Source organism: Molossus molossus, unplaced genomic scaffold (assembly GCF_014108415.1).
Source record: "Molossus molossus isolate mMolMol1 unplaced genomic scaffold, mMolMol1.p scaffold_m16_p_6, whole genome shotgun sequence".
NCBI classification, from domain to species: Eukaryota; Metazoa; Chordata; class Mammalia; order Chiroptera; family Molossidae; genus Molossus; species Molossus molossus.
In genome coordinates this window covers 46,367,875-46,379,987 of record NW_023425399.1, presented here as the reverse complement: position 1 = coordinate 46,379,987, position 12,113 = coordinate 46,367,875, and the positions used below count along the sequence as shown (strand labels likewise).

General features: G+C 54.0%; 1 protein-coding gene across 1 annotated transcript; it reads left to right on the top strand.

The window, feature by feature from the left end:
- The first annotated feature begins 4,570 nt into the window (after positions 1-4,570).
- NKX2-2 (NK2 homeobox 2) lies at positions 4,571-6,351 on the top strand. The gene is made up of 2 exons (XM_036245820.1): positions 4,571-4,857; positions 5,769-6,351. Exons 1-2 carry the CDS (start codon positions 4,599-4,601, stop codon positions 6,329-6,331), a joined length of 822 nt encoding a protein of 273 aa, XP_036101713.1. The 5' UTR covers positions 4,571-4,598; the 3' UTR covers positions 6,332-6,351.
- The last annotated feature ends 5,762 nt before the right edge of the window (positions 6,352-12,113 follow it).

The window sequence follows — 12,113 nt, the reverse complement described above, 5'->3', positions numbered from 1 at the left end:
AGCAAACAGCTCTGGGCAGAGCGCTCACGAGCTCCCCCAATGCTGGCCAAAGAGCCCAAAGCCCAAATCCAGACCTGATGGAATGCAGGACATTGTCTTCTCCCTGCCAAATAGAACCTGGAAAGCATTTACTAAAGAATTTTAGTTAGGTCCGGCCAATGTGGCTCAGTGATTGAGCATCGACCCATGCACCAAGAGGTCACCAATTCGTTCCTGGTAAGGACACATGCCCAAGTTTGGGGGTGTGGGGGGGGAGGCATGCAGGAGGCGGCCAGCGGATGTTCTCTCTCATTGATGTTTCTCTCTCTTTCCCTGTCACTTCTTCTCTCTCTAGAATCAATAAAGGGAAAAAATAATTTTTTAAAGAATTCGAGTTGGGCAGACTAGAGCATATCCAAGTGACAACTGCAGTGGAAGGGGACCCTAATACGTTCAGAAACGACTGGGTGGGGATGGCGGGGACTCTGGACAGGGGGCAGGGGCGCGAGGTCCGGTCCTTTCAGCCTGCTGGATGTGCAGGGTCTCACTGAACAAGAGATCCCTGGCTCTAAAAGACCGGGATGTGCTACTAATAGAGACCTCTTGTGGAGTCCTCGGAATACAATCACCTGGTTAATTTGTGTGGAAAGGTGCGTTTGGTGCCTGGCCCCGCTCTTCTGGCCACAGGAAATCCGGGAGATCCCGAAAGCTTGCTTTGAGCACCAGACCTGATCTTAGCGGCCAGCTGGTCCCGCACCGGCCACCCCAGAGTCCGAAGACTACTACTGGGAAACTTTGATTTTATGATCTTCCTCTAACAAGCCGAGTTTCTCCCCTTCAATTATGAGCCTCTCAGGGGTCTCCCTGCTCCATTTCCATTGCAAATATCAGCGCTTTGGAAGCGGTTGCGGGAACCGCGCGGGCGACGAAGAGACAAGGAAAATGGACTCTCAAGGTCCCTAGAGAGACAATGAGCGGAGCGGATCCGGCGCAGAGCGGGACATCAGGAAGCAAGGCGGAAGCGACCTCCAGCTCCCTCCCTGCCCTGTTGCCTCAAGGCCAGGTGAAGAAGAAAAAAGAGAGCACGGGCTGGGTGACCGTGGAGTAGGAAGCCAGAGATCCAGGAGACAGCCTGTGCGGGCAAGGGAAGTGTGGCCCTGAAAGTGCTCCTGGAAGGGGACCCTGCGACCCTCTCGTGTAGAAGATCTCGGATTTGTTGAGGCCGAGGTGTAGGCGGCGTGAAGAAACTGGCCTTCGATGAATTTGGCTGGGGCCCACTTCAAGGCGCCGTTGTCAGCATTCCCTCTTCTTGATCAATTCCCATGAGCCAGGATACCCACAGCAAAGCGGTTGTCTCTCATGTGCTCTGAGGTACAGGCCCCTAAGCGGAAGAAAGGAGACTTGATCCACAGTCCAGTGCTAATTAGATCCAAGCAGAAAGGTACATTACGCTGGGGGAAGGGATGGAGAAATTGGGAACTAAATGGAACCAGGTGGTTCCACGGTGAAGAAAGGAGCAGGCTCCCTGGAAGGCGTTTGGTGGTGGAGGGGGACTCCTCTCCCAAATGATAACTCATGGGACATGCAAAAATAGACACTTCTCGCCAAAAGACCATTTTCCACCCAATCCAAGAATTTGCCTGGCCCTTCCTCATTCCTGGAGCCTGCCGGGGTTCTCAAGAGACAACCCACTCCTTCTCCCTTGGACAGAGGTGTAAGAGGAGGGACCATAGGAGGATCTCTTCTTCAGTGTTTGGATTGAGGAATTTTTTTTTTGGCAAGTTATTTATTCAGCAGCTGAGTAACAATGGCTAAGACAGGCCCACCGCCCCCATTTCCACACTCTCCCTGCACCACCACCCTCCATGCCTCCACCCCCACCCCCTCCACTCCTGGAGAACCAACTTTCCTCTTGGGACTGGACAGGGCAGAGAGCTCCCACTGAATGGGGGGAGGGGAAGACAAGGAGAAGGGAGTCTAAGAAAGGCAGACTGGAGAGAGAAATAGACACGAAAAGTAATGGGTTCGAGGAACACGATTCAAATCAGTTCTGATTCTTGCAGGGGAAAAAAGAGGAAGGAGGGGGAGAATGGAGAAAAGAAAAAGTAGGAAGAGAAAGAGGAATGGGGAGCGTCGACATGAAGGGGTTTCCTTAATATTGTGGACGGATTCAGAAATGAATGAAGAGATAGTCCATTGAAAAGGGTTGAATGCCATGACAACTAGGAACAACCTTAGATTTATTCCAAACAGTTAGGACACACTGAAAGAGAGCGTCAATCATGTATTATTTCACCACTGAAATAAATGCAAAAACCGAGCAGGGACAAAGGCTTCCAACGGCAGCGGGACATTTGTCTACATTTCGCTCATTGTCCGCAGCTTAGCAATCGGTTTGTATTTGTGTTTGCCCGGGTTCGACCACCCAGGAAGCGCCGACAAGAAGCTCGCTCTAACCTGAGCCATTGTCACCCACGTCACATACTAGAGGCGAGGCAGCGAGGGCTGCAGAAGGCCGCGGAGCGGCTCGGGGAGAGGCACCCTCGCCGGGAGCCGGCAACCCGGGGGCGACAGGGGTGCAGAGGCGGGCGCAGCAGCGAGCGCAGCTGCCCGCGAGAAGGACTCGGCGCGGACGCGCTCAGAAGGTCCGGCGCTGCAGGGGCCGCTGAGGGGGGCGGGGGAAAGGGAGAGACGTGGACTCAAATGCGCCGCTTTGACTTGCCCCTCCTGCCGCCAGGCAAAGCACCTTCCTGAAACTCTGTAGGGTGCAGACTTGCAAAAGGTAGCAATCCCCCACCACCCACCCAAAAAATCTGAAGGGGGGGGGGTGGAAGTGCGGCGCCACAGACAGGTGCTGTGGTGCTGTCCCAGGAAAGTTCTGTTCTCAGGCTGTCGAGAGTTTGAGAATGTAACCCACACCTAATGCAAGCTGGGAGCCTGGATCGTGTCCTCAAAATGCGTCTCTGGGGAGTCCAAAAGGGGACGAAATCAAAAGACTCGCTTGGAAGAGGAAAATGTGGCATCACCTGCCCGCCCTGCGACTCCCTACTCCTGCGGCTTTCGGGGTCCTCATCCCGGCATTAGACAGCGCCACCAATCCTTGCCCCCCCCCCCCTCTCCCGCCCCTGCTCTCCACAACTGCTGGAGGCTGCAGAGGGAGGGGCTGGAGAGAGTGACTTATTAGGGGGCAAGAAGGTTGCAGGGCCGTCCGCCTTGCCCTCCTCCTACGAGAGAATGCAGCCCGGAGGAGTGGGGGCCCCGGTACCAACCCCGCCTAAATTTGAATTCCCAACCCCCACCCCGCCCCCTCCCAGAGCCGCCTGCAAAGCCACAAGTGAACTGAGCAGCCTTTCTCTGGCGCGAAGAGATGGAGGGGGAGGCGGAGTGAAGGAAATAAGTCTTTAGCAAATAAAGAGTGGCTTGGGGAGGAGGGTGTTGTCGCCTGGTGGTGGCTTCGGCCAGACCCAGCCGATCTCTCATCTGGGTTTCGGGCTTTTTCGGCATTATCTAGAATCAATTAGTTGCCTTGTCATTTCTAGTACTCATCCTTAAGCCTCAACCAAAATATTGACCTAGGAGGCTTACAGAAGTTGGGCTCTTGCCATTTGAACCGGATCTTGTTTAGGGAGTCACCAGAGATGGGAAGGAGAGATTTCCGTGGCCCGGTTTTCGCCTCCTCCCACTTTTCCAAAAGCTCCACAAATCGCCAATTTTCCAGCTTGTGGGGGCCGGCGCGCGGGGCGGGGAGATAGTAACCAGTGAATGTTAAGGAGGATTTTTTTTCCCCTCCTCTCGGTTTGTTTAGTTTTCTCGCCTTCTCCCCCACTTTTTAAAAAATACAATTTGTTAAAACGGCTCTTTCAAGTGTACGGACTCGCAGAGACTCGGTGGTTCTTTGTATGTAAATACTGGGTGGGAAAAAAAGGGGGCTTGCCTCGTCTTTGCAATTAATTGACACGTTACACCTCTCATCTCGCTCTGGAGAGCCGTCGGCTGGGAGCTCGGAGCTCCCCAAAACCCACAATTTCAAATCTGCAAATACAGTCTTCATCCACTTGACATCCAAGACCCGCCCACACGTGTCCAACCTTTGGGTTTTAATATCTCCCCCCCCCCGTTTTTTCCACCCTTTTCTTACTCCCTCCCGTCCCTCCCTCTCTATTTCCCTCCCCCTCTTTCTTCCCCCTTCCCCCCTCTCCCCAGGTTCGCGAGTGGAGCCCAGCCTTATATGGACTGATCGCTCGGGCAATGGCCCATTTTTTCCTCGCCACCAGACGCCACCGCGCGCCGAGCGGCCGCCGAACCCTGAGCTGACGCTGCTTTGGCACCCCTCCTGGAGTTACAAACTAGGTCCCCGAACTCAGGCCGCCCAGCCCCCTGCGTCCATTTCCGCGTCTTTTCAGAGAAGACGTAGGCGCTGCTTTGGGTTTTGTACCCCCCTCCACTTCCCCACAGTTTTTTCTCGTTTATAAAATAATTATATCAATAATTAAAGCTCCACCCGCTCCCCTCCCCTAATCCCTTACTCCCATTACCCCCTCCCCGCCCCAAGTGGGGAGCGCCAAGAATTGACCAAGTGAAGCTACAAGTTTGAGGCATAAATTCCGAGGTCCCAAGCCATGTCTCTGACCAACACAAAGACAGGATTTTCGGTCAAGGACATCTTGGACCTGCCGGACACCAACGATGAGGACGGCTCGGTGGCCGAAGGGCCGGAAGAGGAGGGCGAGAGGCCAGAGCCCGCCAAGAGGGCCGGGCCGCTAGGGCAGGGCGCCCTGGACACGATGCAGAGCCTGCCTCTGAAGAATCCTTTCTACGACAGCAGCGACAACCCATATACGCGCTGGCTGGCCAGCACCGAGGGCCTCCAGTATTCCTGTAAGTAGTGAAACTTGGCTGCCTTGTTCGTGGCCACCTCTATTCCTGTGGCCGCGTCGCTAGACGCAGTGGGGGGAAAGGGGAAGGAGCCCCTGAAGCCAGGATCTCTCACCCTGCGCTTCTACAAAGATTTAAAAATTCTATTTAGGATGCCTTAATCGTTTCCTTCTCATCAAGAGCTCCTAGTCCCGTAAAATGACTTGGTCTCATATTTTTTTCAAAGAGAAAAATTAAGAAGAACTGGGCAGGGGAATGACTCCCAAAGCTGGTTACAGAAGTCAACCGGGGCTGATGGCTCCCGCTCCCATTACGACAGCCCGGAGAGCCTGGCCTAGAGCACTGGAGCGAGCCAGCAAGCCTCGCGTACCGGTAGAGGGTGGGGGAGGCGCCTGGTGGTCTGGGTATAAATAGCTCACCCTGCCCCTTGAATGATCTTAGAGGACGCTTTGTGCGGAGCGGAGGTGTCAAAAAAAAGTCCTAAAACAAAAACTGAAAGTCCCCAAACACCTGTCTTATATGACTGAGCCGATTAATGCCCAGATTGTGGAGTTTTTCTTTTAAAAATCGCCCACGCCTCTCCGGAAAGAAATCAGCTGAAAGGGGCAGAAGCTCTTAACCCTTGATGATCTCCGCGCGCCATTGCACCCAAATATGCACCTACACTGTGCGAACCCCTATAACACAAGCCCCGAGTCCCCGATCCTGCCACTTCTCTTTAGCCTGGCGGACGCCGATGGCTTCCTCAGACGTGGAACAGGGCAGGAGTAGGGGGTGAGAGGTAGCAAGGGAAAGGCAGTGGGTCTGGCTGCGGGGCGCGGAGGGTCGACGGCGCGCGGAGGATCTGGGCGCGCAGAGTTTGGCTCCTCCGGCGCGCGGCCTCCAGATGCCTGATGCGCTTCTCTCTCCCTCAGTGCATGGGCTGGCGGCTGGAGCGGCGCCCCAGGACTCGAGCTCCAAGTCTCCGGAGCCTTCAGCCGATGAGTCACCGGACAATGACAAGGAGACCCCGGGCAGCGGGGGGGACGCGGGCAAGAAGCGGAAGCGGCGGGTCCTCTTCTCTAAAGCGCAGACCTACGAGCTGGAGCGGCGCTTTCGGCAGCAGCGGTACCTGTCGGCGCCAGAGCGCGAGCACCTGGCCAGCCTCATCCGCCTCACGCCCACACAGGTCAAGATCTGGTTCCAGAACCACCGCTACAAGATGAAGCGCGCCAGGGCGGAGAAAGGTATGGAGGTCACGCCCCTGCCCTCACCACGCCGTGTAGCCGTGCCTGTTTTGGTCAGGGACGGAAAACCGTGCCACGCGCTCAAAGCCCAGGACCTGGCAGCCGCCACCTTCCAGGCGGGCATCCCTTTTTCGGCTTACAGCGCGCAGTCTCTACAGCACATGCAGTACAACGCACAGTACAGCTCGGCCGGCACCCCTCAGTACCCGACAGCACATCCCTTGGTCCAGGCCCAGCAGTGGACTTGGTGAGCGCCGCCCCTTCGAGACTCGGGGCCCCAGGCCTAGGCTCCACCCCGGCGGCAGCGGCCGTGGCGAGGAGAACTTGTTCCTTATGGTAGTTATTATTATTGTAATTATTATCATGGAGTCGAGTTGACTGTCGGCTCCGTTGGGGAGGCGCCTGGAAGTTGCCTGCACCTCCTTAGAGTGGCAGATTCCATCCCCACAGCGGTGCCCCGTCCCTCTCTCCTTTTGAACCTTTAGAGAGGGCTGAATGTTTGCGCAGCTTCGCTTCTTTGCCTCTCCCCGGGCGGAGCAAATCGACTCAGCATTAATGCCCTAACTCCAGAAGGAGAAAAAGGCCAACTTCCCTTCCCCTCCCCCTGCTTTTGTGAATTTTGTTAAATATGTTTGCGTGAGTAGCAATTTTGTCAACAGTCTTCTTCTAAAGTAAGTGGAGAACACTTTAAAATATAGAGGGTTTTTTCTCCTTTTTATAAGAAAATGCTAAAATATTTATGGCCAAACGTTCTGACAACTGGTGGCAGATTTCGCTTTTCGTTGTAAATATTGGTGGTGAGTATTGCCAAAATGACCTTCAGGATGGGCCCAACCAACTCCTTTCTTTGTGGTTTGTTTGGGTTTGGTTATGTTTGGTTACTTCTGTTTTTCTTTTCTTTTTATTTTGTTCAGTGCAAACATTTCTTTATTTAAAAAAAAAAAAAAAAAAAGGAAATGTATAGGCGCGAAGCCCCATGCCCCATCGTCTGGGGCCTGGGCCCTGGGCCCTGGGATTTGGAGCTCAGTGGTTCCATGAGCGCCAGGCTCTGAAAGCTTTCAATTTTTTAAATAATAATTTTAATAAAAATTCTGTGTTAAAAAAAAAAAAAATGCCCAGCCCTCCCGTTTGTCATACTTTGTCACCCTGCGCCTGGCTTAGGCTTTTGGCAAGGACCCTGGCCAAGTCATTTGCAGCTCTGTAACCCACGCTCCTCCTCTGGGTAAGGAGTGGGGACCAGACCAGGGGTCCCCGGGGCGCAGGAGAGGCTCCCGGGCCGGCCTCGCATCTCATACTCTTGGGTGGGGAACGAGCGCTTGCGAGCTGTGGACTGGAAGCTCAGGGTAGCCCGCCTTCACTCTTGCCTCTCCACCGGGCTTGCGCGCGGTCTAAATCCCGGGTGGCAGCGTCCTGGCTTTGGCAGAAAAAGTGACTTTGGAAAATGCAAAGGCGAGGGAGCAAGCCCCCCTCGCTCGCCCAAATCTACGAGTGGCTCCTTCAGCCTGAGAAGCTGTTGAAGCCACTACACTCGATGACTTTCACTTTGTTGCATTTGATTTACCTCGCGCTAAGAAGGGCGGGGTGGGGGCTGAGGCTGAGGCTGGTGTGCTTTTTCTCAACCGTCCCCCTGCCCCCCTTTTTCAAAATCCGCGACCAGAGGCGGCCTAGGAGCTCGCTCCTAGAACTGGGCCGGGGGCGGGGGATGGGGAGGATTTGGGGAACTCTAGGCTTTGGCTGTAAAGAGAAGCGCAGGGGGAGTGAATGGGGTGCTGCGCCTCCTCTAGGCTCTTTGGCTTGGAGAGCCAGGGAGCCGGAGCCGGAGTCAATGGCAATCTCTGCTAACGGAGGCACCCTCCTCCCTTCTACCCCCATCCTTTCTGGGTTGCAAGTCTTCTGACCTGGGACTGGATCCCCATCCTCCTCATCTCCTAGCATTAGGCTGCGCTCAGTTCCCCAGGCCAGTTTTTTTGGCCTGGAGCGGGGTGAATTGCTTGCTAAAAAGTGGGGGTTTGTTTGCCCTGGCCGGTTTGGCTTAGCGGTTGGAGCGTCGGCCTGCGGTACAGAGACACCCAGGTTCGGTTCCCGCTAAGGGCACGTACCTCAGTTGCAGTTTGTCCCTGGCCCTGGTTGGTCGTGCGGGTGGCAGCCACTCGATGTGTACCTTCACGTCGATGTTTCTCTCTCTCTCTCTTCCTCTCTCTCCCTCCCGCTCTATCTGAACAAAAAATGGAAAAATGTCCTTGGGTGAGGATAAAAAAAAAAAAAGTGGGGGTTTGAAGATGGGATGGGGTGCTCAGGCCTCCAAGATTGGGATGAGAGGAGCAAACAGCCCCGGGTCCCTCCAGGGGAGGGCGCATCGGCCCTTTTCTGGTAGACAATTGATTCTATCCCACCCTCCTCACAAGGAGATATCCTTCACCGATGCTGGTGCACACTTGCCTGCGCAAGGGAGCGTCTAAGAGGTCGTGCGGACTTGCGAGGAGGGGACAGCTATCTCTTCTATTTCACGGATTCCCCAAAATACCCGGGGTTCTGTAGCTCAAGGCCAAGCAGGTGCTCTGAAACGCCTCTGCATTGAAAGCCCACACCCTTGAGAAAATACACCTCTTCTTCCTTCCCCGGCTCCACTTTGGTGGATAGACTGGGGAGGCCGAAGCGAGGATGCTAAGCAAAGAGAGCATTCCCAGCTGACTTCCTCGCTCCCTCTAGTTGATGATCAGATTTAATTCAATATCTAAAGCAAACATGATTATCCGTGTGACCAAATCTATCTGCGCGTCAATAGCACTCAACGCTACACGCCCAGGGACTTGATTACACATTATTCCCACGTTGCCCACCCGCCTTGTATAATTGAGGGCCCAGGAGTCTTTCTAATATGCCCCTAAATATTTTTTCCCATCTGCAAGTTCATTTGGGTCTACCCAGGTTTTATTAAATGCTAAAGAGTCTTCCATTGTTTCCCACACTAGCTTAGAAACTATTCTTGCTGTTTGTAAAGGCCAGGAGAATTCTCCGCTATTCTTTTGTTGTGCAATAGTTGAATGCCCAATTTGCCCTGGTACTAACATCCCACTCTTAGCTTCCTTGTAAACCGGGAATCCACAGGGAAGGGAGGTGAGAGTTTAGAGCCTCTTGAAGTGGGACAGCCCCAAGACTACATTCTTTGGCCTCAGGGCTTCTGGAGGCCAAGATTGATCATAGGAGCTCTCAGGCTTCCAGGGAGGAAGAAGGCTGCATAGAAAGTCCAGATTCTCTCAGGTTTCCACTGTGTCTGCGTTTAGGGCAGAGGCCAAGCTGTAGGCCTGCCGTTTGGATGTGCACTGAGCGGCAAGGAGCCAGGGAGGTGGGCCTGGCACCCGCCTCTCTCTGTCCTCGGGTCCCCATGGAGTCAATAAAAGCGCCCGTGGAGCCCTGTGTGGCCCTAACCCCAGCGCCCTGAGAGCGCACCCGGCGCCGGGTCCGCTTTGGCAGTCTATCTTCGCCCAATCTACAGCGGGCCGCACAATGGGAGAGCTGGGAGCTGGGGATGTTAGAGGCGTGCATATTAAAAAGGGACAGAGAATGGATCTTAGGGGACTGAGAGAAGGGAAGAGGGAGAGGGGCCCGCCCTCCCCCCATACACCCCGCACCATTCAGCGCGCTTATCGCGGGCAGTGAATCCCGGAGTCAGGCAGAAGTCTCCTTGGGGTTTTGTTGGGCCTGTCACTGGGTCCCTTTGTCATCCGCGGGCTCCATGCTGGATTCCATATGGCCAGCTGGGCCGAGGGAGCGCTAGGAGGGACCCTCACAAAACCCAAATTGTGTCCAGCTTTCAAACCCTTTATTGTTGTCTGTGAAAGGAAGACGCATTAAAAATTCGTGCTATATCTATTCGGGAGGAGGTTGGAGGAGGGGAAAAAAAGCCACCCCTGTCTTTGATGGCTTCAGAAGGCTCTAGCCTCGCGTAGGCCCCCGTCACACTGCGAGCTGGATCTCTCTCTCTCTTTCTCTCTCTTTCTCTCTCTCTCTCTCTCTCTCTCTCTCTCTCTCTCTCTCTCTCTCGGAGAACCCCCACCCCAATCCCCGTCCTTTCTACCAAATATGGACTGTAACTCTAAGGCTTAGGCCTTCAGTGTTTGAACTCATTGAGCGCACTTTGCCCGCTCTGGTTGGTCAGAACTGGCAGCCAGGCATTCCCCGTCTGGGAGCCCCGTGTCGAAGCCGTCGGACTGTGCCGGGCCCAGGAGGAGACTGGGTGCACAGGGCCTGGGAGATGCTCGTCCTTCTGGGGCTTCACCGGTCCGGGGTAGATGAAAATCCAGTCCTCTGGTGACCGCACCGTACGCCTTCTGGCGCCCTGGCGCACGGAGCCACCATTGCACGCTTTGATGGAAAGGCTCTCGGAGAGGCCAAGGGGCCTCTCAGTCCTGGGCCCAGCTGGTTCCAAGCCACATCCACTCCGCAGCACCACTCGGTTACCAACTTCGCATCATTCTAATTACGCACAGGGATCCCGCTGGCATCTCGGTGTGATGGAAAACCAGATAAGAAACTTATTTTACCATCTCCACCTTATCCTTCTTACCCCGTGTTGGAGGAGAAAGGGACATCCTCTTTAATTATTAATTTCTCCAGCATCATTTTGTTATCAAAACTCACTGACAGAGACAGAGCAAAGCTTCCAAGGAAGTTGCCCGTTTTTGCTTCACCTAAGCAGTCTAAGTTAGTTCCTGGCAGTAGGAGATCTTTTGGGCCATGTCCCTCCCCAGTAACTGGGTCAAAATTTTCCATAAGCATCAACAAACAAACAAACAAACAAATACGAGCTAAACAGAGTTCATGCTGAGAACCATGGAAATAAAAACAGAACCCAGGTGTGCCCCCCCCCCCCCCAGCTTGGGCAAAATGACTCAGCCCTAAGGAGCACAACAGAGATGGAAATTACAGCTAATCCAAAATTTGGACACTTCCCCTTTTCCTAGTTATTACTACTGTCATATTTAGTACAATCAAATAACTTGATAAGAGTAAGAACCCCCTTCTCAACTCCAGACTCCCTCTCCAGCCAGGGAAATCACTTATTTTTATTACCTATTGACTGTTGGGCTTAGCTGAGACCTGGTGTGGATTTCTCCAGCCTTTTCAAGAGCCTGGTCATTGAAAAGCTAATCCAATATTTACTGAACATAAGGACAGTCTCAGACATATTTATTAAGACCCATGTCTAAGTGATTACTTATACTGAAGACATAGGCCAGGGGAGGGGCATCCAGGAGATCCAGGTCCTGCCTGGCGCTGGGGGGGGGGGGGGGGGAGGGGTGGTCTCCCCACCCAGAACTAGGAAACCAGGCGTGACCTTGTGAGATGCTGATGTACCCCTCCCATGCTTAAGTGACATGTGGATTAGATATTGTGTTGGCTGGTATTTCAGGAAATATGTACTTGTGGCTTCCTGAGAGGCCAGACGCAATGACACTCTAAACTGTGTCGATATATCATCTTTTATCCAGGATCTTCAAATAAACCCCTGATTCCCCCAGCACATTATAGCCGCCGCTATCTCTCCAAGGAAGCGATCTGAGTTTTATTGCTTTCACCAATACCCCAATTCTTTCTCTCTCTCTCTCTCCCCTCTCTCGCCCCCCCTCTCCCCCAAGAGCGAGCGCACAGGCACACACTTACCCTCCCCTTCCCCCCAGTCTAGTTTTTAAAGGGTTTAATTTTCCTTTTCTTCCCGGGGCATTGTTGTTAATAAAAAGACGAATAGGCCTCGGCGCCAACACCCGAACAAGTGGGAAAATGCAGGTTCATGCCTGGGCCCCACGTCCCAAAGACGCACCAGCTCAGGCGGGAGAAACTTACTGGCCCGCGCGCCACCGCCAGGAGGCGCCGGAGCTCCGCGCTCTAGCCGCATCTCTAAGGCTACCAAGGGGGATAAGACTTTTCGAGTCCCCTGCCCGCGGGAGCCACGGGTTCCCAGTTGTCCTGCCGGAACACGGGAGGCTTGGAATGTGCACGTCGACAGGGGCAATCTGCACCTAGGAACACTTT